At 42.1% G+C, this 25,148-nt stretch overlaps 2 protein-coding genes across 8 annotated transcripts in view; one reads left to right on the top strand and one right to left on the bottom strand.

Moving 5' to 3' along the window:
• The window catches only part of CLVS1 (clavesin 1), a 134,806-nt gene extending 119,530 nt beyond the window's left edge, over nucleotides 1–15,276 (top strand). The window contains exon 5 of the mRNA XM_077808987.1: nucleotides 15,189–15,276. Coding sequence (XP_077665113.1) covers nucleotides 15,189–15,276 — 88 coding nt within the window. The remainder of the gene's footprint in view (nucleotides 1–15,188) is intronic.
• A 1,229-nt stretch (nucleotides 15,277–16,505) lies between these two features.
• Nucleotides 16,506–25,148, bottom strand: part of ASPH (aspartate beta-hydroxylase) — a 203,569-nt gene continuing 194,926 nt past the window's right edge. For 6 of the 7 annotated variants that reach the window (XM_077810220.1, XM_077810221.1, XM_077810223.1 and 3 more), the window contains 2 exons: nucleotides 24,799–24,932; nucleotides 16,506–20,542 (listed from right to left, as the gene is read on the bottom strand). In XM_077810220.1, coding sequence (XP_077666346.1) covers nucleotides 20,392–20,542; nucleotides 24,799–24,932 — 285 coding nt within the window. In that variant the 3' untranslated portion in view covers nucleotides 16,506–20,391. The remainder of the gene's footprint in view (nucleotides 20,543–24,798; nucleotides 24,933–25,148) is intronic. The other variant, XR_013345144.1, reaches the window with a different exon arrangement.

The raw sequence follows: 25,148 nt of genomic DNA, 5'->3' as shown, positions 1-25,148 counted from the left end.
TAGAGACTAACAAATTTATTTGGGCATAAGCTTTCGTGGGCTAGAACCCACTTCATCAGATGCATGGAGTGGAAAAACAGTAGCAGGTATAAATACACAGCACATGAAAAGATGGGAGTTGCCTTACCAAGTGGGAGGTCAGTCTAAGGAGACAATTCAATTAACAGTAGGATACCAAGGAAGGAAAAATCACTTTTGTCGTGGTAATGAGAGTGGCCCATTTCAAACAGTTGACAAGAAGGTGTGAGTAACAGTAGGGGGAAATTAGGTTTTGTAATGACCCAACCACTCCCAGTCTTTATTGAGGCCTAATTTGATGGTGTCGAGTTTGCAAATTAATTCCAGTTCTGCAGTTTCATGTTGGAGTCTGTTTTTGAAGTTTATTTGCTGAAGAATTGCCACTTTTAGGTCTGTTATTGAGTGACCAGGGAGACTGAAGTGTTCTCCTACTGGTTTTTGAATGTTATAATTCCTGATGTCAGATTTGTGTCCATTCTTTTGCGTAGAGACTGTCCGGTTTGGCCAATGTACATGGCAGAGGGGCATTGCAGGCACATAATGTCATATATCACATTAGTAAATGTACAGTAGCCTGTGCTGATTATTAGCTATTGAAAAATGTTACAACTGGTGACCGGATTTTGCTAAAGTTTCAGAAACTAATGGAAAAGGCTGTGGTGCATTTGCCCTGTTAACTGATCTTTGGCAGGCAGCATATGAAATGCTAGAGCGTTCTCCGAAGAAGCAGAGGGCAAGGAATCTGAAGGCGTGGTCAGAAGTAACAGGCTATGACTACATCTACAACACTAGGTATCCTGAGCATACCTGGAGTGGGGCAGAGACCTGGCTGCTCTACTAGGCAGCTCTGGCTGTGGTTTTAATCCATACACAGCACTCAAGTACTACAGTGATCCGTGAACCATAGGAGTGCAGACAAACACAGCTGACGTATTATAGCCAGGACTTGTAGCACTGCCTATTAGTAAGGTGGCCCAACGCTTCCCATTATAACACCCTATTTTCAGTTGTATATAACTCTGCCAAACTTTATCCAGCAGGGCTGAAATACTCCAGGCCAGGCTGACTTTTATTGGGAGAGAAATTTTAGACAAAATTGTACAGCTGTTTCCAAGAATGAAGCTGGGGGAAAAAATTGTTTTGCCAATTTTAAAATATTCTTAAGAACTTTTCTTTGAACAGCTCTAATGCCCCCATGCTTTGGAGCAGGGACTTGAAATTGGGGGGACGGTCTTTGTGTCAGTGATTTACCTTTTGCCATCTCTGTGAAAATCCACCCAAAATTTGGCTAAATTATAAACCTTTGAAAAATCACAGTTTGCACACACTCAGTAAAGATGTCTTTGATTTTAGCAGCTAAAAGCTCCAAATATTCCATTTTCACTGAGCCCACTCAGTCAGCTCATAGTGCTGGACCATCCCCAAAGAACAACCAAACATGCTTCAGTCCAGGGCTACAGGAACAAAGCTGAACTTTTCCTGTAGATGCAGTTTCCAACAGCTCTGGGCCAGGCTGAGCACTGAAACTGAGATCAAGGAGCCTGTCTCTCCTGTGCTCTCAATAACCCCCCTGCTTGCACCCAGGCAGCAGGGAGAAGGAAGCCATCTGATTTTAATATCGAAGGACCAAAAGCCAGCCCAGAGGGGAGGGGAGGGAAAGCAGTAGACTGGGACAAGGAGTCTGGCCAAGCTGGGAGTTGGGGAGAGAGAAACTGTGGGAGTTGGAGGGCTGTGACTGGTTGGGCAAGGGGACTGGGAGCAGATAGGGGAAATGGGAAGATAACACATATCATATGAGAAGCTAGGGGTGGGAGGGAGAGACAGACTGGCTGCACAAGAAGATTGGGCCTAGGAACCACTGTGGGAGGGAATGGGGGCAGAGGGGAGGAGAGACAGATCTTAGAAGGAGCTGGTCGTGTCTTGGGATGGGGAAGAGAACTGGCACTGGCCGGACAAAGAGATTGGGACAATAAGCCAGAGAGGGGGTGAGGGAGTGACAATGGGGAGACTGAGATTGTATGAGGAGCCTGGAAGCCAGTGGGGGGGAGGGGATGGGAAAGACAGATCAGATGAGATCCAGCAGTGGGGATCTGGAACCAGTTGCAAAAGGAGGCTGGGCATGAGTGTAGAGAGAAGGAGAGTGAGGAGTGGAGCCTTGGACTAGGTAGGCAAGGAGAACGCAATTGGAACAAGGAGCCATGGGTGGGGAAGAGACAGGACTGGGACAGGGACTTTTTGGAGGGAATGGGGCAGAAGAGTCTGTGCTCACTCAAGCACACACCCCTTCTGGAGCCTGGCAGGGAACCCAAGACTCCTAACTCTCACCAAATATCCACAAAACCCACTGGTGAATTGTGTCTTCTCCTCCTGTAGTGTCAGTCCACACAGAGTCTGACAACCTACTATTGCTATCAGGTGTTCCAGTTACTCCTCTGCTCTCGTGGCAGAGGTCTGTGTGGAGGATCTAAAGGTTCCAATCCTGCTTGTGAACAATGAGTATCAAAATAATGCCACATGATGGATTTTGGGGTGGTTTTTTTTCAGTTTGCTTTTTTAAAAACCCTAGGAAACTATATACACAGAAAAACTATGTTAAAATAACATTATTAAGGTTTGAAGTCAACCACTCAAAAGTTAGAAAATTTCAGAAATAAGGTTGCCAGTGTAACTTTAATTCAGCCTCTTTGTGCGTTATGATACAGGCTTTAATTACTTCATCACATACTCTTTTTTTCCACAGGACCCTGCCCTTCTTCTGGGCACAGGATGAAACTGCTTTGGGGATGAATTGGGGTGGTGTAGTGAAGGAAACTGTTGTGTGTAAGACCCCTGCCTCATTTGTTGCAGAAATTGGAAGGTGTGTGGTGAATGAGATGGGATTGTAGGGAGAGAAAGACAGTCTTATGGTTAAGGCTCTTGAATGGTGCCATGGGGAACTGAATTCTATCCCTGCCTCTGCCAGAGTTTCTATGTGACGTGAAGCAACCCACTTAACTCAGACTTTTCACAGGTGGTCAATAATTGTGTGGTCCTCATTTTCTGGGTGCCAGACTTGAGACCCTGGGGCCTGATTTTCAGAAGAGCACTCACAGTGCTGCAAACTGAAGTGAGTGGGAGCTGGGCTTTGGACATATGCAGTGCTATATAATTCTAAGTACTCTGAAAAACTAGGTCCTTGGTGTCTCAAATTGGTGTCTGTCTGAAAGGCTGGAAGCCTCTCGCTCCTGAGGGGAAAAAACAACAACCTGGGCACGACCGTCTTGTTTGCCACAGCGCATCGGCTTGTTAGTAGCAGGAAGGAAAGATTAAATAAGGAGGCATAGGACTGGAAAAGGTGGCTTTCAAGGTGAGCATGTCATGAGCATGTTATTGGTACAGAAGTGGGGTTTTGTTGGTCTATAACACCTTTCGGAAGTGTGATCAGCCATCTTAAATTCCTGGCAGCTGAATCACCATAGGTTTACTTCACTCGTACCCTACCTTGTCTCTGAAACCAATGGAGTTAGAGCAGTATAAACCTGGATTAAGAGAGTAGCAATCTGGGCCTTGTTGTAGAGTTTGTGACTGAATGTAATGTAATCACATTAATATAATTACGCACACAAGTAAAGTCGGCTGCACTCTCTCGCATATTTATATACATACCCCTACATAATGCTGTCATTTGAAAATGAAGGCTAATCTGCTGGAGAAACAGCAGGGTTTTCTTGGCTTTCCCAGCTTCAGAATATCCCCACTGGGGAGTGAATCACCCCATTTGTTTTCATTTACTCTTTCAATAGTAAGAACATATTTGAGCATTATTCAAAGCTTCAGAAGTGAGCATGAGGATTCACTCTTCTTTCCACTTTGGATTTGCTCTCCTAAGCAAGGTTGGTTTGGTAGAGAAGTTTAAGATCATTGAATGGCTTTTCAGTACATTCAGATATAGCTCTGAATGAGACATACTCCTGAGTTCCAACCCTGCGAAGACACTCATGCTTAACTGAATACAGAAGAACAGATTCAGCTAAATCAATTGAACTACTCGCATGCATAAAAGTGAACACATGAATACTTGTTTTCAAGCTCAGGGCCTTACACAGGAACCTTTTACATGTAGTGAATGCTACCCTCTACTAAGGGGTTAAACTCCAGCTCACCTGCCCCCATCCCCAACGCACACACACTTCCAGACCCTCATAAACCTGAGCACTTTCTCTTTCAGATTTACTGAACAGTTTTATTGAACAAAAACCACAGAATCTGGGATTCAGTTGTGCCCACCCCTAACTCTATGTGGTTGCGTAGCATAGAGGGAGCTAGCTTTAGAAGGGGCGTAACTGCAACAGGTGAAAAATATTGCCTCTCAATTTAAAGTCCCCATTCAACAAGGCTCTTTTTACTCCATCGAGACTTAAGTGCTCTGCTGAATCAGGGCCATATTCTGTGCAGGTGTCATAGTGACTGAAGGACTTTGCAGACTGCTGAAGAAAGGAGTCACCTGATTTCTACTAAATGCCAGATCCAAAACTGAGTTGCTATGTGGTCCCCTGAAAGAGGATTGTTGTGAATAATTGTACTTGCGACTGATATGATACAAATCCCCCTCTACCTCCAACATATATGAAACACTGATTTATGAGGAAAGATTTAGGACCTGTTTTGTTTTGTTTTTAAATTACCTTTAAAATGGGCCTGCCATCCCGTGTGGGAGCAAATAATAGAATTTAAATGTGTAACTAACCTGTCTGAGAGTGCAAACATTTGTGTTGCCAATTGCGATGGAGAGCCCCAGGCCTGGGGGACTCCTTAGAGCCCAAGCAGAATGAGCACGTCTTGCCACTGTTGAGTACCATGCAAGACTCATGTCTTTGAACAGGCAACCCCCAAATAACTGAAAGTGGGTGCTTCCCACTCTTCTGCATGATAGAACCTTCCCTTACTAGAGGAGTTCTGGGCGCACTCGCTGGACCTAGACATCAATCTGAAATTGCTAGTGTCTCCCTCTCCAGCACCAACAAGCTGCTCCCATCATTGTGATAATCACCCTGCTTGGGTTTCAAAGCCATATTTATTCCCAAGCCTTCCACAAAAGCTACTCCAAGGCAGAGAAATCACAGTGTAATCACCTAATTCTTGTCTCAGGGAGACCACAGCTGTCACCGCCACACACTGTCAGAGGGACAGCAAATTCTGGGTGTAACTAAGTAAATCCACCCTTTTTAAAAATGGATGCACAGTAGAACCTCAGAGTTATGAACTGACCAGTCAATCACACACCTCATTTGGAACTGGAAGTATATAATAAGGCAGCAACAGAGACAGAAAGAAGAAAAAGCAAATGCAGTACCGTGCTGTGTTACATGTGAACTACTGAAAAAAAGAAAGGGAATGTTTAAAAAAGATTTGACAAGGTGAGGAAACTGTTTCTGTGCCTGTTTCATTTAAATTAAGATGGTTAAAAGCAGCATTTTTCATCTTCATAGCAAAGCTTCAAAGCTGCATTAAGTCAATGTTTAGTTGTAAACCTTTGAAAGACCAACCATAGCATTTTGTTCAGAGTCACGAACATCTCAGAGTTATGAACAACCTCCATTCCTGTGGTCTTTGTAACTCTGAGGTTCTATAGTAGATAGAGACAGAACCACCTGGCTCATGGATCCTGGCCTGTAAACCCACCACACATGAATCCTGGCCTGTAAACCCTCCCACCCTGCTTCTTTCATCAAATAAATGGTGTACTCTCTACCAATCTGCTGATCACAGACGGGTCCTGAAAGACCATGCACAAGATTACAGGTTAGACTCCTGCAAAGTAGTCTCACTAGTGTCTTTGATCTTCCATTGGTTTAGGGTGAGGAAAATAGAATCCATGAAGAAAAAGCTTCAAGACATCTTAAGTAGAATATTATTTATTGAATACTAAATGCTGTGAGTCTGTGCCACAAGAATAAATACTTTTAATGCTATTCTAAAAAAGGATACTTAAATGAGATTTAGAATCGACAGCTCCAAAATCCTAGACAATGAGGCATTAGCAGCATTACTATATCCTCTCACATCATGTAAAGAAGTTCCATGGAAATTTCTTTTGCATCAGACTGCAGAAGGTGAGTTTTACCCTAGAAGCAGGAGCAAAGGGCATTGGGGCTTTAATTGTTGTGTGAATAATCAGTGAACATCACAGGCTTACCTCAAGACAAGAAAAACTTCCAGGGGTGGAGGATGTCCTCTACTTTCCTTCAGTGGAAGCAGCTGTGATCCTTGGAGGACAAAGCCAGAGTTTGCATGTCCAGCTCCTGCCCCCAAGCAGACCCTCACTTCTAAATACAATGTAAACCAGCATCCATCTTAGATCAGTGGGTTGTAAGGAGAACACAGTCACATGTTAGTGCTCTGACTAGCCCTAGCATTTTAGCTTGACACGTCTCGCAATAACTTCAGATACTATTATCAGGAAGATGATTCATACTTTCTGAAGCCAGCTAATGTTTGGATGGTATTAAACGGGAATGAGTCACCAGCCCAAAGTAAAATGTGTGTGGAGGATCACTTGGCATGACCACCTGTGGGCTTAGAACAAAATGTTCAATTACCACAGGAAGCAGTATGAATCCCAGTGCGGTTATCAAAGGAAGCAGGGAATGAATACATGACTGAAGTGCTCAGGCTAACAACCATTCAGGATTCCTTTCCTCCATCGTGACTTACGTTTCCCTGAAAAGGCGCAGGAAGGACTGAATCCTTCATCCAGTTAAGGCAGCAAAACTTTCATTAGCCTCACTGGGAACACGGGTGGGGCCCAGTGTTTTCATCCTCCTCCTCTCCTGTGACACTAAAGGTAGGTATTGCATCCACAACCTTCATTTGAGTTTTTCAGCAGAGATTTTTCAGTTTAGTCAGTCAGTTGTGGTTTGCAGTATGAAAACCACTGAGACAAAAGATGTGCTTTGCAAGGCTGGAGTGATGGGTATTGTAAATTGTGGCAGCAAATGCTTTAGAAGAAAACCAGCAAGCAAATCACTAAAATATAGTGAGGTGGGGACGGGGACTGGATGGACCAGAAGACTGATAAAGGGATAATTCATCTTTCTTATTTAGATGATTGGCTCACATATGGCCCAGGACATAGTGACTTGAAAGTGGTTGTTCAGTGTGAATTAGGGTGCTTACCTTTGCCCCCAGTGAGCAGAGATCCACACCACCAAACCCACCTCACAGATAGCACCCTTGATAATCTTACTGGCAAGGCCTAGGAATTAATTGGCAGGGAGGATGAACTATCCTCCGTGTAAGAGTTAAGATACCCTGAGTGGAGGGGTTTTGGGGCACCTGCATTTCCACTGCCCCTGTTCCATGGATAAACAAAGGTCTTTATTACCCAGGACTGTCCATCCAGCCACATTCACAAGAGCTAAATTCACTGAAGAGCATTCTTTTTTGAAAAGTGAATACACGGCAATATGCAGTTTTAAATTAATTAAATTGATCAAAATGGTCCATTCTCTAACTCACTAGGAAACACACACAACAATGTGGAACTGACTGAATTCTCTTCTTGAATATAGAAAACAAATACAGAAGGGCAGGGAAGCATGACTACATAGGCTAAATCTGCTTCTCAGTGGTTGTGGCTTATTCCCTGGTCCTGTGAGCTACTCATTCCTCAACTGCAGCCATCACCTCAATTTCACCTCAATTTCAACATAATCCCATGACATCTGAATTTATATACAATAAAAGCTGTTTTATCCGGCACTTCACCAACCGGAAAGCTCTATAAAACGACATTTCTGATCTTCATTGAAATTCAGGTTTATAGTCCGGTTGGCGCAGGGCCGGCAGGGAGTTGGTGCGCAGGCTCTGGGAGGTAGTTTGGGTGCGGGAGGGGGCTCAGGGCAAGGGAGGGGGCTCGGGGTGCTGGACCGGGGACTGTTAATCTCGGGCGGCTTCCTGCAAGCGGTGACCTGTCCCGGGTACACCTAGGCAGAGGTGCGGCAGGCAGCTCTGTGAGCTGCCTCCACCCACAGGCGCCGCCCCCGCAGCTCCCATTGGCCACAGTGCCCAGCCAATGACAGCTGCAGAGCTAGTGCTTGGGGTGGGGCAGGGAGCAAAGCTGCCTGCCACACCTCAACCTAGGAGCAACCGGAACAGGTCACCGCTTGTGGGCAGCTGCCCAAGGTGAGCGCCCCCCAGATCTAGCACCCCACATCCCTCCCATGCCCCAATCTGCTGCCCCGAGCCCCCTCCTGCACCCAAACTCCCTCCCAGAGCCTGCAGCCTGCACCCCCAGCCCTGCACTTCCTCCCTCCCTCTTAGTTAATTGGCATTTTTCACTTACCAGAACCCCCATTCCCCCAACATGCCAGATAAAACAGCTTTTACTGTATATCATTTATCTCCACTGTGTATTTTCGCACTCAGAAGTCAGTGGATACTGTACCTTATAAAATATCCAAGTTCTTTTATAATATCTGTGATATGATCCCTGTGTAATAATCAGCCTAGAGTAGACCATGCTATTACACCATGGAAATCAATAAAGTGAAAATGCAGCTGTTTATAACACTAAGGGGCAGATCCTCAGGTGGTGTAAGTGGGTGCAGCTCCATTGAATTCAATCCAACTGAGGATCTGGCCCTAAGTCTAGTTTCCTATTAGGATACACCATTGTTGGAATAGAATATCCCATTCATGCATGGTGAAAATGGCCTTCAGAGCCAAGTAAATGCAGATGCATTGGAGTTACATCATGGGTGAACTGGGACATAGGAGATACCTTCAGAAATGTACATTTAATTATACTCACTTAGACCTAATTATGCCTGCTTCACTCATGCTTAAGGGAGGCTACACAGGTTTGCCTTACTCACTGAGAGTCTAGAAGGTGCAAGCTAAAGTATTCTCCATTCTACTTTAACTTACATCTTCTGGCTTCTTGGCATGTAAGTTAGACATGGACGCAGAGCAGGAATCTAAATTAACTTATACCACCTTATCCATCATTTTGGAATTTGGCACTAGGTAATCACTTAAAGGCAACAAAATAAAGAAATGTTGGAATTATGAACTTCCACTTATTTGTGTCTTTCATTTAAATAAGTGTTACATCATGTTTATGCACAACACTGGTAGGAAAATAGTCTCTGAGTTTTATCAGGGATGATGGTATAAGTCAAGGTAAACTCGTCTACCATAAGTGCAAAATTTTGTACTGCCCACTTAACAGTTAAAATCAAAATGGCTTAAACTGGTATTTAAATGCTAGGGCTACAAGTTATATACATGATCATGCAGCCAACATGATCAGATTTCATTGATAGATTTTGATGAGCGACTGACAGAATTGCTGTGAAGAAAGTGTAAATACACCTTCCTCTATTTCGGTATTTTTGAAAAAAAAAAAAAAAAAGCCCACCCTACTGTGAATCCTAGTTTTAATATTAGATTGAGCATTTACCCTTAAATGCGGAGTTGAATCTGTTTGTGCACATCTAGAACATTACTGCTTTCTATGGATTGAAGGCACTTATTGGAGACATGAAGTAGGCCCAGAAACAGGAGCCAAGAGAGTGAGTTTCACTGTTATAAAACAGGTATTTCATTTATTTAACTGGTTTTTGCAGCTAGACAATATTATAATCTATGGCAGGCAGAAGTGCCTTCTAAACAGGCAGTCTGTAATAGACCACAGTCTCTTTCTAAAATTAGGTAAAGTAATTACAGAATATAATATTTCACGACGTATTTTAAAACACTAATATACATTCATGTTGCAAACCTTCCACCAATTCACATCATCACATCAATAGGAGCACCCTGCCTACGGTGACCATACATCCTGTTTTGGCCGGGACAGTCCCTTTTTTAAGCACTGTCCCAGCTATCCCGAATTTTTGGCAAAAGTGGGCATTTTTCCCCTTGGCTCTTGATTGGGTGCTGAGGAGTGAGCGGCGATGCTAGCCCCCTTGCGGGGGCGGGGGTGCAGGCAGGGCTCAGGTGAACAGCCTCGCCGAAGGCAGCGGGGGGGTGCAGACAGGGCTTGGGCCAGACCCATTTGTGTATGTGGGGATTTGGGCAAGCGGCTAGGGCCAGCCTTGCAGTGGGGGTGGGGGAAGCGTTTGGGCTAGCCCCACATGGTGTCCCGTTTTCCCTTTGGGAAATATGATCACCCTATTGCGGCCCACTGTGAAATCTAGGACATTATAAGACAGATCCTCACTGGTGTAAATGGACAACATTCCTTTCTGAGGAGCTACATTTTAGTAACTACCGGAGCCCATGTACATGAAAAATTCCTTTTCCATCCCAGTGAGAATTAACATAATCAACAGCTGTTTCATTGGTTTCTTCCTAACTCCTTCCATAAAGCAAGCAACCAAAACAAACAAAAGCAAAACCCAACAACAACAAAATCCACCAAACACACCTAAACTTTCATTTTCCAGCAAATAAAAATATCCATGTTTAGAAAGTGAAAATCCGGACAGGACTTTGTTGTGATTACTTAGAGATGCAGTTGAGATCAGGCAAGCTGTGCTGATTGTTTAAATCAGTACTCTGCCCCTCGGGTTAAGCTGGATTTAAGTATTAGAAAGAAAGGGCTGAACTATTTATTTTAGTGGAGGAGGGGCTAAGCTGCTTCTAATGAAGACAAAGGGGGGAAACAGATTATTGCTGTCAGAGAGCTGGGCCACAGATAAGGTTGAGGTTGGGTCTCTGTTTGTATTATTTTAATGTGCTGGTCATTGGACCTGGTTTATGCAGTGGCCTTGAATGTGGTGAACAAGTGCCCTGTGATGCATCTAGTGGACAAGTATATTCTGATGAGGGATCTTTCAATAGGTATTCAGGCTATTTTAACTCAGACTGAAGGTGGGTTGGGGCAGGAGTGAAGGACTAGCCAGTGGGTGCAGGATTACGTGTGCACGTGTGTGAGTTGTGACTCCTATTCCAGCCCCTGAGCTGTGATAGTAGTAGCGGTGGCAGGGCTGCTCTGTGCCCTGTCAGGGGTTTGGGGGATTCGCTCCCGCCCACCCCATTGTAGCTCTCCTGCCCGCAGATCATTTACCTAGGCTTTGTGTGCCTGTGAATGTCACCCTCTAAGGCTGGGCATTCCAAGAGCCTTTGCTTCTGTGCGGGAGAGCGCACATTCTCTGCGACATCAAGTTAATCCCAGGAGGGGGCTTCTCACTTACGCTATGTTCAAAAGGAAGGGGCTGCTCTCATTAAAACAAAGAAACAGTTACCTGCCATTCAGAGAGCATTAGGATTAGCTGCACAGCACAGAAAGGGGTGAGGGAGTATGATTTGAATGGTTTGTTACAATGCATAGGACCTTGCTTTTGTGTCTCTTCCTCTCCACATCACTGGGCCACATTAGGTTAATTATGTGTGGAATATGAACAGTGGTGGGTGACACATGGAAGAAACTGAAGATATGGACCCTGCAATCTAAGCAGAGAAGCAAAACCCAGGTGCCCTGGATGCTCAGGTGCTTGAAGGGTGAATTAAACGAGTTGACAGGCTTCAGGGGAGAAGCACGTTTAACAGAGGGAGATTGGAAGAAGGGAGATGAAGCACAGCATACCCGGTTCAGAAGGGAGTTTCAGGTGTATGGGCCCACATGGAAAAAGGTGAGATGAGGAGCCTGGGAAGGATACAACAGAAGTGGTGAGACCTGCAGCCTTTCAGAGCAAAGGCACTGTGACAGGGTCAGGTCAGATGGCTACAGGAGAGTGATCCTATTGGGATCCAGGAAGTGGGTGGGCGGAAGCCCGCCCACTGCTAAAGGATCCCTCCCCACAGCCTAAGACGGGGATCCACAGGACGTGGAAACCAAGTAATTCCGGGGGACAACTAATGAACTAACAGGGACAGTAGTGCGGTCAAAGGGTCAAACGAATTGAACCAGACAGGGACACCGAGTAGAGAACCCCAGACAGCACCCACTGTTCCTCGAAGGCATCAAGGGAGTCAGTGGATGCTGCCCAGAGGAACTCTGCCCAGACACGTAAACAGACGGAGGCTACAGGATTGTGTTAGAAGGCAGATATATTAGTCCCAGATTAAGCAGGTCAATTTTCCCTGCGTAAGATAACAACAGCAGTTCCAGAACAAGAAGGAACTTGCTGGAACAAATTCAGGCCAGCAGACTAATTAGGACACCTAGAGCCAATTAAGAAGCTGCTAGAATCAGTTAGGACAGGCTGGCTAATCAGGGCACCTGAATTTAAAAAGGAGCTCACTTCAGTTTGTGACGTGTGCAAGGAGCTGGAGCAAGAGGCACTAGGAGCTGAGTGAGAAGGCATACTGCTGGAGGACTGAGGAGTACAAGCATAATCAGACACCAGGTGGTGAGGATAAAGAAGGTGTTGGGAGGAGGCCATGGGGAAGTAGCCCAGGGAGTTGTAGCTGTCGCACAGCTGTTCCAGGAGGCACTCTAGACAGATGCAATCCACAGGGCCCTGGGCTGGAACCCGGAGTAGAGGGCGGGCCCGGGTCCCCCCCAAACCTCCCAACTCCTGATCAGACACAGGAGGAGTTGACCTGGACTGTGGGTTCCACCAGAGGGAAAGGTCTCTGGGCTGTTCCCCGACCCACATGGTGGGTCAGCAGAGACTGCGGGGATTGTTCTTCTTCCTTTTTCCCATGCTGGCCAGTGATGAGGTTAGATGAGTTAACGGCAGGTTTGAGCCACTAGCAAAAGTGGCCAAACTGAGGGCTGCCGTGAATCTCTGAGGCAAGCAACTCCGCCAATAAGCGCAGGACCCACCAAGGCAGAGGAGAAACTTTGTCACAGCACCCAAGTGAGGAGTGACGATAAAGCTTGAGCAAAGATGTCCAGAGGCGGCCACTGAAAGGCAGCATTTGGTAATCATAATATTTTTTTCCATTATACATAGAAGAGGAGCTATCTGTGGTATGTTTGCAAATGTTGATTTTTTTTTTTAATTGCAACCAGTAGGGGCATAAACCAAGCTTTGCAGAGGAAAGGACTGATAGACTATGAATGCTGTTTTTCCTCTTGGTTTCAGTTTCTTTGATATATTACAGTACTGTGCATGCATGTATATGCATAAACACACAGAGAGAAAGAAAGAGACTATGTTCTTATTTGAACTCAGGTTGCATCATTTTCACAGCTGTGTCATTTGTTTTTATGTATAGAGCTGGGTTCAATCTCTATTTTTGTGTGAACTCAAATATAATGGATTCAGTAATCTTTGTGTATTAAAATGCATGAATTCTCCATGCAATGGATATATTTGGGGAAATGTATTTTCTTGAAACATTTGATACAAAGACTTCATATTAAGTATCTAGTTCTTGTGATCTAGAAAACCTAGAATGAAGCTGCTTGGAGATTTTTTAATTTGAAAAAATAGCTAGTAAAAAACCAGCTATTTATAAGTTTGGGGTTTAAGAAAAAGATTTAGAAACCTGAAGACTCTACTAATTTACCAATCAATCCTAACCAGGATTTGTTCTCTGTTCTCAGTACTGCAAGATGCATTTAAGTAATGATTCCTATCAATTGTCCAGCAGTATCTAACCAGTGAGCAGTGAGTCAGCTAGTGGTCAAATTGAGGTTATCATCATACTAAGGACTAGGAATTAGAGACATGTACTATAGATAATGAACTGGCAGTAATCCTGGATAACTGTATCAAGGAAAGACTATTCTTTAAAACCATACTGATTATCATGTGGTTTACGATTTTATTTCTATCTTTTTTTAATTTTAAAACTCAAAATGATTTCCCCGTTGGTTCATTCTTAAATGTTAAAACCAAGTGATTTTGCCCCAACTAACAACACGAGTAAATTCCTGCCCCAAAACACAGATGATTGAGGCATGTAGACAAATCCTTTATCCCCCACTATAACAAGAAACATCATTGGAGCTACGCAGCATATCTATCCTACAAAATACACTGGCCCTTCCCTTCTTAAATTGTGAGCATGGGCAAAGGTAGAGGCAAATAGCTCCAGTAAAATGAATGTGTTTTATTTTTTCCTGTTAGTTTAATGCATTCAGTTTTAGTTTTTGCATGTTATCTTGCCACTATCAAATTAAACTCCCCTTAATACTCACTCATTCACTCCTCTCTAACTGCTCATAGGCACACCACAAAGCTTAGCACTGAATGACAAACTATTCTCATCAGCTTGAGGATGGAGAGTTGGCTTTAAAATGGTCTGCTGTTTAAAGTGAGTTTATGCAAGCCAAGTTGTTTCGGGTAGAGAGGGTTGTGATCTAGAGATCTGAGCACAGGACTGAGAGTCAGGGACTCATCTCTTCTCATCCTGGGTCTGACCCCCTCTGGGGCCTTGGGCTAGTCATAGAAGCCCTGTGCCTTAATTTCCCATATTTGTAAATCAGGGTTAATTCTTTCTTGCCAACCTCAAGGTGTGTAGCAAGAATAAATTAGGCATCAGTCCTGCAAGCACAGGGCACACATGAGCAATTTTACATATCTGAAGTCCCACTGAAGTATTTGCAGGATCAGGGCCTTGTGGCCTTATCCAGAAAGCGAGACCCTACAAATCCCATTGTCTTCATTTCAGCACCTCATAAGAATGGCCATACTGGGTCAGACTAAAGGTCCATCTAGCCCAGTATCCTGTCTTCCGACAGTGGCCAGTGCCAGGTGCCCTAGAGGGAATGAACAGAACAGGTAATCATCAAGTGATCCATTCCCTGTGGCCCATTCCCAGTTTCTGGCAAAAAGAGGCTAGGGACACCTGGCTAATAGCCATGGATGGACCTATCCTCCATGAATTTATCTAGTTCTTTTTTGAACCCTGATACAGTCTTGGCCTTCACAACATCCTTTGGCAAGGAGCTCCACATGTTGACTGCATTGTATGAAGAAATGCTTCCTTTTGTTTGTTTTAAACCTCTCAGGGTCAGGCCTTTACTTTACAGTAAAGAACATGAATGATGATGTGTAAGTGTTAGATAGTTAAATTGGACATGTAATAAGCAAGTGGTATTCCTGTTAAGCAGATGTTTTCCAGTGATTTTATATGGAATATATATAGTAAAATCAATACTTTTATGCATTTCAATTGAGCACCATAGAAAAAGCAAAGATCACGATATCCTGAAGAAGCTAAGGCACGCTGAAGATGTTAGTATTTCTGCCTTACTCTTTCTTAGCATGTGTGTGTTTTGCTTTCAGGTCTCAGTCTGTGGTGGAACCTGGCACGCTGAAACATGAGGAACTGGGTGAGAGCGAGAACACCCAACTTCTACTGGCTCTAGACTGAGTTCTGCATCACCAACACGCACAAACGCATTTCCAAACTTCAACAGCACCAGAAACCTGCGAAGCACACAACACGCTTTAAACAAACACACACACTCACACTCACTCTCTTTCTTTCTCTGTGTGCTTGAAAACAGGTCCTTCATTTTTCCAGACCAACTAACGATTGTCACCAGCCACCTGTCTGTGCAGCCAAAGCTAAACAAAGACAGAGATTTCTTTTGGTGCAGGTTGCTAACTAAGATAAAGTAAGGAGTCTAGTTGTAAAAAAAAAAAAAATTAAAAAAAATTTGTTTTCCTTTTTAGATTTGCAACATTAAAATGACTGAAAAGCGAAGGACGAACTCCTCTGTACACATACAAAGAATGCACAGATGGATGTTTTTCTGAGTCATTATGCAGGGATGCGCTTTAATTTTCCTAAAACAAAGTTTAGATTAAGTGCATTTTAAAGAACAGTATCTTGAAGTTAACCTGTGCAGTCGAATTATTAGGTTTAATGTAGCTCGCAGACCTGAGATAACAGCATCTCCAATACCCTTCAATCCCTACCAAGGTTTTTTTTAAAAAAACAAAACAAAACCAAACCCAAAACATCACCAGCATAATGTCATTCAACATTACAGTATGTGATATCATCCTGGCTGCTTGAAGGGTTCATTTATTTCTGTACCCTGAAAAGATTATTCTTTATTTATGAAGCCTTTATAAAACTGTCAGCTAAATGTAATGAGCTATGCGGGCAGCAGACACACACAATTTGAAATGCAATTACTTAATTTTACCAATGTATTTTTCCACAGGCAACTCTACAGCCTGTTAGCCCTGTGTGTGTCTGTAAATGTGTGTGGTGGGGAGAACTCTTTGGAAAAAATTCACTGGTGATTAATGGTTCAATCCAGATTGTTTCATTTAGGTCACTACAGCAAATGAAAGCTCTGCAGAGCCATTTAACCCTCTTCCCTCCTGCAATCAGCTAAAGGTATAGCCAGAAGGATCTGCTGATTGCAGATGGTGGCTGTGGTTAAATCGGAAAGGGAAAATTTAGAATGAATTATATAATGTAGTACTTTGACTGGAAGGAAATGTGGAAGAACAGAAATGTAGAACGGAAATGCCAAAGATCAGTTTGTTATCTCTCTCTTTGCTCTACTTGCAAAATGAATCCCATCCCTACACTGAAATGGAAATAGATAAAAATAATAATAAAAACAATCCACTGTTAAGAAATTGCATCTGCTGTGACTTTATTTCTTTAAACCATTGTACAATTTTTTTGCATGCACTTTCTACCTTTCATTCAGTTGTGCTACATGGCATTTATTAGAACAAGTGGTCGCTGCCCATATGTCAAATAAGGTAATTGTAAGTCAGATAAACAACATGAGTTGACAGTGGACAGTATAATACTCTTTTAAAAATGCCTCAGGGAGGGCCACATAACTTGTGAGTGGTACACTGAAGCGATGACATAGTTCAACTGGGAATAGTCATCCCTAATGAATGAAAATAAAATGTGCTACCTCTAACTGACATAGAATATCACATTTATACCTGGCCAGAAGGGGTCTGTCCGATACTATTATACTCAACTAGGGATTATTACAGCTGCTAATGTTACATGCAGAATAATTGCAGAAAGAGTATAATTGGTGTGGTTTGTATTTCTCAGCAGGATGGGGTAGATATAGGGCTTGATCTGCAAGGTGCTAAGAGCTCTGCAAGGTCATGCTGATGTCAACAAGTATTGAGGGCCCTAAGCACTTTGCAGGAATGCCCAGAACCACAAATGAGCACTCAGCATGTTGCCAGATTGAAGACATATATCTTAGTGATTCCCCCCCATTAAAATTCATGGTAGAATACACTAGGCACGTCGTCAAGTAGTGTAACACAGCATAGCTCCACTGGCTTCAATGGAGACAGTACTGTAGTGTCACTAAAGAGAGATGCCTTGTTTTACACCTTCCTAGTTAACACATTTACCTGTGTTGCCACTAAAATGATACTCTCACAAGAACAGTGATGTAACATTTTGTAAGTCATGAGGTAGAGAGAAAGAAGACTAAGAAAATCTTAGCTGGGGAATTCTGCAATACATTTTAGTAGCCTGAGTTTATTTAAGTCAGCGTTGTGCAGCTGAAGTGTTTTGAAAGTTACTGAATTCATAGTCCATGAGCATCAGTGTCTATAAAAGGTAAGAAAGCCCTTTAAGCTGTTATGACTAAAACATACAATGGTGACATGAATAAACATCTGTGTTGGCCTGTAATACATATCCCAAAATATCAGGGCATGACTGTAAGATGGTGTTTCTCATATAACTCTGTGCATAGGTACATGATAACTATGAACAGGAAAAAGAAATGCAATTTTCACTGACCTTATTGGTATGAGACAAACATTAGATTGTACAGTCCTTCTCTGCCAAATTGCCTCCCTTTGTTGAACGAATATGAAGGACAAAATATTTTACTGAAGATATTTTTCACTTTAAAAATCATTTTCATTTGTTTCTTCCATTAGCATTTCCAATGTAGAAAGGTTCTTTCTTAGCATCAGTTTGCAATCTAAAAAGCTTAAAATGATGTGTCATGTATACACTGTACAATTTTATAGGTTCCCCTATATGCTTACTGGGTGCACAGCTATTCCAATAACTACAGCCAACAAAAAATAATGTTCTTGACTCCTTGCCCCCAAAGCACAACAGAAGTAATTTCAGTGGTGGAGAAGCTACTAATAATGAAGCCACATCATCCGCATCGCCGCATCAAGGCACTTCTGTTTTTAAGGCACAATAAAATGCTACAATGATGCATCCCTCACTATTTAATGAGCATTAATATGTTTATAGGCTCATGTTTAGTGTTGAGTGCTTTAATGTATTTGCCAATCATAATCCCAAATGATAAAGCATCTACCTTCAGAGGAAGAGAAAATAAACACTACTAAACAACAAGGGAACAAACGGAGCTACAAGAAAAGCAGGGCAAGTTTTCACAAATTAAAACCTAAACAACATCTGTTACACCTCTAGAGAATGGGTATTAAATCCAAGCAATGGAAATTGCAATGTAGTTTCAGGTGAATTACATATACTCTAAAAGGAAAGAATTTTGGGTCAAAGCCAAACACTTCTATTCATTCTTTAAAAATTATTTTATCATTTATCTTTCTTAATCATTTTACAGTATTATAAAATATGCCATGCAACTAAACAATTGGCTGGAGAGGCTGCCTCCCACTGAGCCCAGTTATACTGAGCACCTCATTTATAAATAGTTCTCATATATCGTTCTATCAAATCCTCCCAATAAGCATTTTTACATGTTTCAAATTGTGAAATGAATATAATTATTTTAGGATCTCCTGATAATTAACCTGAGAGTTGTGAATTTCTTGTTGAGGTGGGTATATAGTTGTGTCTGGTTTAGAAAGCACACCCAAGTTTTTCTGGATCATGACTGGCTGAAACTGAAGTCTTGATCAGTGCATGATCATCAAATTTTGCTAATCCAAAAGGAAATAAACATGCACAACTCCAAAAAATAGTTACAGCATCTCATGGCACAAACCATCATACAATGTGTTATATGGCACTATATGATCTAACTATTTAATAGATCCAAAATCTAAGTGACTCTTAGTTTATGGGAATACAAAGTTAAGGCTATTTTATCAACATTGCCACTGTAATGCAGTAAACAATCTTGGACAGTCTGATTATGAGCATATAGAGTATGTATGCATGGTGCTTAGATACCATGATATAAGGCACCTTAATAACACAATACATTTGACAGTTTACTGCAACATGAATGTTTCGCAAGCCTAAAATGGGAAGAGGCCTGTCTCCCTACTCTGGAGATATAACTAACAAAATCTAAGAGCTCTAATTTCTGACATGGAAGTTAATACATTGAAAACTATATTCAAAGCTGTTCTTATCTGGCTCTGCGTTCTAGCAGGAAGTCTGTGCTTCCAGGCAAGGATCAGAATTCCAAATCAGAATTTGGTCCTCTGCTCCCAGCTCAGAGAATTCTGTTTCTCTTCTATTTAGGTTCTTATTCTGAGGAATGACCACTCAGGTCAATCTAGAAGCAGCCCTTGGAAGGAGCTGTGTCCAACTCTTCTTGGACAGAAGATGGCATGACACAAGGGGCTTTGAAATGATAGGGAACATAACAGTTAACTACATAGTCCTAAAGTTATTGATCACCTGCAACTCCCACTTAAGACAATGGACGTCCCAGTACTTCCCAGGATGAGGTCCTAAAATTGAAGAGATCCTTATAGGTGAAGGAGACTTAAAGGATTCTTTCATTCTAGGAAAACAAAAGTGATTGGATATCAGTTTTTAAACTCTATCAACTGGCAGTTATATAATACAGGTTACTGTCTGCATTTCCAGATGGCAAGAAAAGGCCACACTTAGCACGTAGAGTTCCTTCCTCTGCTAAAAGCTGGACGTACACTTATTAAACATATTTTTAAAAAATTAGTGGTTCACAAAAGGAAATGATAAATGTATAGTTATGATAGAAAAATACAATTACCCATGTAGAAAAATACAAAATAAAACCATTCATTCACATTATCTACAGTTGATACTATATGCATATTGTTTCATACCTAAAACATTTATGATTAGAAATTGCATGAGAGAATTTCAAAGCTAGTTGTGTGCAAATGTTTATGCACATCTAATGTATACATGTCATTACCAGGTAGCAGTGCATGTACAAATCAGATATTTGTGCATTAACATGGCCAATAAGTACATCTGTGGTACTGGTACACATAATAGAGACATGTCACAAACATTTGCACATTCCTCATTTTGAAAATTTGGCCTGATAACTCTTTGGCTGACAAGAGTATTATTATACTTGCAGCCTACAAGCAAATCTCTCAGATCAGTGCCATTTCAGTATGAAACAGAATGGAACATTTGTAAGTAAGTCCACAGTAATTGTGGAACAATTTCTTCATATCTTCTAACCCCTAGAAGGGTGACATTTTCCACATGGCCAGCCAAATTAATGTTGTGTATTTATATTTCCAAACTCCAGTGGATTAAACCTCCTCTGTTTCTTGCATCAGAAATGACCTCTTAAATGGCAGGAAGGGTGCGTCTCTGTTGGGGTGTTAACTCAGGGTGCCACACATCCACAATGAATATCAGCCGATAACTGTCAGCATCCTGCCACACTTCATGCTCAAAAGAGTCGTCGAAGATAAGAACCTTCCCTTCTTCCCAGGTTCTGTAATAGAAAAGAACATCCTTTTTTATTGTGTTTTGGGCACCCATTAGTGGGTACTTATCTGGGCAGGTGTTTGTGCTGGAGATGCTCTTCTGTACATGGAGAAGGTAATCAGCATGTTTTGCATAAGGAATCTAGTACTACTTAAAGAGAAATGAGATGCTGTATCAGAGCTCTGAATGAAATAAACTATAGAAAATTCAGTTTGATGTAGCTCCATTCACTGAGTTATACTTTTATGTTCTCTGTCTCTCTTTGTATACATACAGGAATATACATTATTTGTATATATCTTTTAGGGATCTGAGTCTAGGAGGCATTGAGCATCCACCCTTCTCAATTATCTGGATACTTTAAATCAAGTCTTCCCCCCCGCCTTTTTTAGACATGTGCTATTAGAGGATAATGGAGAGATGAGCAATAGCCAGCAACGTGGTTTTAAAAGAAACACATCATGTCAAACAAACTGGATTAAAAAAAACAGAATTACAAAATTAAATCCTGGTTTCAAACTTAACGTCAAGAATGTAAGTAGACTCGCTGCATAAATCTTTGCAGGATCGGAGCCTAAGCGCGTGTCTACAGGGGAAAGCTGCACTAGCATAGTTTATTTTGGTATAATTATGCTGATATAACTAAATCAAAAGTGAGAGTCCAAGCTGCTCTGTCCATGCCCTTTTAAGCTACAGTATAACCTCTGTTTTAGGAATTGGGGATTGAGGCATTTATAACATCAAAAAATCATAAAACGGAACATTTCAAAATGATAGTAGGTTTGGTGCATACATTGCAGCACTGCAGCACTTTCTTCTTGTCCTTCCACCCACTGCAAAGTGATTTCCAATGCCCTGAAAGCATTGGAATGTGAAGGGATGACAGCTTGTTCTTCACAGACATCACTTTCATTATGTGATTTTTTCCCCCCAATTGGGAACAATGGTTCATATGTCTGGTCATTTTAAAGACCGGTGTTCATAAAACCGTGGTTCTACTGTAGTTTGCTTGCTAAGCGCTGCTTCCATGGAGTGTGACACCATATGGAAAAAACACATAGCGCTCTGAGTGGGTATTCCAAGGTGCAAAGCATGGCTAGATGGGGAAAGTAAAGTTATTCCAGTGCAATTTTCCCATGTAGACATGGCCTTAGGCAGGGAACACAGTAAATATTACATGTTTTTTATTTTAGTGCAGAAAATTGATACTCTCTCACAAACCATAATACGTACAATTCATTCAAACTGGCTTGTGTATGAGCAGTCACATTCTTTAACAACAAGCTGAAGAACAAAACTTAAAAGGACAATGGTGAGAAGCAGCGTATCAGAAGCAAAGGTACCTAATCGATTGGAAGGATCAGAGTTAGGTTCAGTTTTAACATCTTCATTAATGACCTTGAGAAGGAGTTTAACGGCATGTTAATTAAGGTCTCAATATTGCAAAGTCAATGGGACACTTGAGTGAGTATAATCGTCCTTGAGTGTGTATCACTTTGCAAGACGAGAGCCTGAATTCTGAGGTGCTGAATTAAGTATTGCAAGTGAGGACAAAGAAATAATACAAAGGGAAGTTGTGACACATGGCTAGAAAGGGTTAAACATCCTGCAAAATAAATAACCCACGGAAGACATATGGGGAGATAAGGTTTGTGTTTTTGTACATTCACATATGTATGAGTAGGGTGGATAATGTAACCAACAGTCCCTGTCTATGCTGTATTCTGATAATTTAGAGGTCAAAACAACATACTAGCATGTAAATGAATTGTAAACACAGGATATCTCAGTATTCATCTCTCTTTGACATGTACTGTGAATGGTGGAGGAACAAGCAAATGGCCTTACGTTAATTTGTACAGCTAAGTACTGGTGATGGACCTCCTTCAAAGCCATCCTATAACTACCTTTTGTTCCCTGAGGAATTCCAACTTGTCAGAAGTCATGAAATTGTATAAAAGATCCTTGGGTCCTGATTCTGTCATCTCAGATCCGCTTAGACTTCATCAGGGGAAGTTTGAGTCTCAAGTCTGAGGTCCCAGTTAAGCTGGTACGCCCTGAATAGGAGATTTGCTATATACTCTCAGCGGAAGTCTCCTTCAGCAGTACTGCTGTCCGCCTTCTCCTTCCCATTGTTTCGCTATGCCTCAGTTTGTATTTTTACCCCAATGTATTAGGCTGCATTTTTTCAAGCTGAACCTCATTTTATTTCCTGTCCATGTTTTAATCTCTTTACCTCTGTGACCGGGGCCCTAGTGGGGAGCAAGCTGTGGTCATTCAATTATGCAAATAACGGGGCAGACAATCCCCATAAAGATGGTTCCAATACCTAGATTCACCAAGCCAGCATAAAACAGCTTCTTTATTACCTCACTGGTTACTCAGAAGTCCAAACAACACAGTTCCCTTAAATATTGTCATTTGGGGCGGGGGGAGGAATTGTGTCTTTGGTAATGAATATTCAGCTTCTGCTGAAGTAAACTGGAGCTGTACATGTCAGTGTAGCAGAACCTGGCCCTTATACATTAGTTTTACATTTTTATAAGTGAATTTAGTGTGTACAGAATGTGCCAGACTCAGAGCACTAGGGACTGAAACCCTCTCTGTACAGAGTAGTAACACCACCAGCTTCCCTATGCTTCGCTGACAGGTACCAGATGTGGAGGGACCAGTGCAACAGGTGAGAGGGTAGTTCAGTCTCCATGCCACTAAGCTGTCCGCTCAGATTATGACAAATAAGGATGTCAGTTGTGATCATGGATTGAGAGTTGTGGACACCGGTACGCTCGGATCTGGAATGAGACCCACCACTTTGTTTCACACAGGTCAACGAACAGCCATTTGATGACTCTCAGTGACTACTGCCCTGAATTCACAACAGTGACCGAAAGGTGGAAGGCTCCACGCTCATTAACAAGCCTCTAAGCCATCTAACCACCACTCCCTCCTGCCCAAATGTGTACAGTACCTTCAACCTATTTCAAATACTGAGCCGGAAAGCTGAGAACAAACGTATTCATCAGTGATTAGACAAAACATACTACATTAGCTGTAACGCTGACACTGTGACGGACTATTTAAATGAGGTACATGCTGGCAGGAGTCCTATCACTTCTGCAAACAGCTAGATTATTAATAGTTGAAAACTCCTACTCTCAGAATTCTGCAGATCATCCGCTCTGGTTGGTTTACAGAAGACTTCACTCAGCTACATGTTGTCATGATGCTTGATGTGTTTTTCCATCACCAAATGCATCTCCACAGTAGCAGGATGCACTCAGATGCTGTAAGAAATATACTAGCTCTCTGAAAATTCCTAGTGTAAACAACAGAACTCCAAGGGGCGGGGTTGGGGAGGGGCGGCTTCTGACTCAAAAAATAAAAATCTATAAGTGAAAGGCAAATTTTTCCAAGTTAAGGTAATTAAATTGCTTAACTTTCCATTTTGTTCGTTTTAGATTTTTGTGATTTTATTTATAATGCCATATGCAGGCATCAGATGCTACAGCTTGGTCTTTCATATTGTTTCTCTGGGGATTATGTTCCCTGAGCTCAAATATCTAGTTATTGTTTTTTAAGGTGAGCAAACGGATATTGAACAGGTCTGCAATGCAACGCAACTTTTCCTAATAGAAAGCAGTTTTTCTTCTTAATGCATTTTAAACTTAAGAAAACTTTTTATCAAATCCACATATTGGGCTAAATCCTCCGCTACTGTAAAATCAGCATAGCTTCACTACCTTTAACTTCAATTGAATTGAAATCAATGGAGCTATGCCAATACGTACCAGCTGAGGACCTGGTCTATATGGGCAGACTAGAGTGCTCTTTATCCACAGCAGTAAAGAAGTAAACAGAGCTGCGGTGAAGAATCTAGATTTTGCTGATCAAGATGACTGATCTCCAAGCAGGGGAAAGGGAAAAATGGCATAACTCTTGCATTCAGCTGGTAAATGTCATTGGATTAACGGCTTGTGATTCAAAGCCTTTGGGCTATGGATACAGTTACTAAGAGAAAAATGGCTGTGGCATGAAAGAGCAGGTTTAATCTCAAAAGAGTGTTGGGTCACTGCATGACAACTGAAATTCATTTATTTGTAACAAGTTCTAGGGACCAAACTGCTTGTTATATATTTTAATTGAAGACCCCTTTGCCAGCAACCCAAACACATCAGAATTGTCATTTTTGTGTTGTGGGTCACATCTGAAAACAGGTGCACTCCAATTCTTTAAGCCTTAGGGATGAGAAGGAAATAAACATACCTGTTCTCCTTGGCACATCGAATTCTGCAGCCTTCTTTTGGTATAACCAAGCCCAAATGCATCCTCAGCCTACAGTTAGTAGGCCCTGTGTGAGGCCAGACATGAGTCCCTGGGTGCATGACGGAATACTTGATCTGCAAACAGAGATACAATTCTTTAATCAGGTCATTTTCACTAACCTTCTACTAGAAGAACAGAACTTTACTACAGCTGATTCAAGATGAGTCATGAGAGCCCAGCATTGCAGTATCCAGTGTGGCTGGAGCTGTGTCTGACCCCAGATATTAGACACCCCAGACTAGGTGGGTGAGCGAATATCTTTTATGGGACCAACTTCTGCTGGTGAAAGA

This window comes from Eretmochelys imbricata, chromosome 2 (assembly GCF_965152235.1).
Source record: "Eretmochelys imbricata isolate rEreImb1 chromosome 2, rEreImb1.hap1, whole genome shotgun sequence".
Taxonomy (NCBI): Eukaryota; Metazoa; Chordata; order Testudines; family Cheloniidae; genus Eretmochelys; species Eretmochelys imbricata.
Note: the sequence above shows the minus strand (reverse complement) of the source record. Positions and strands in the feature narration are given on the sequence as shown.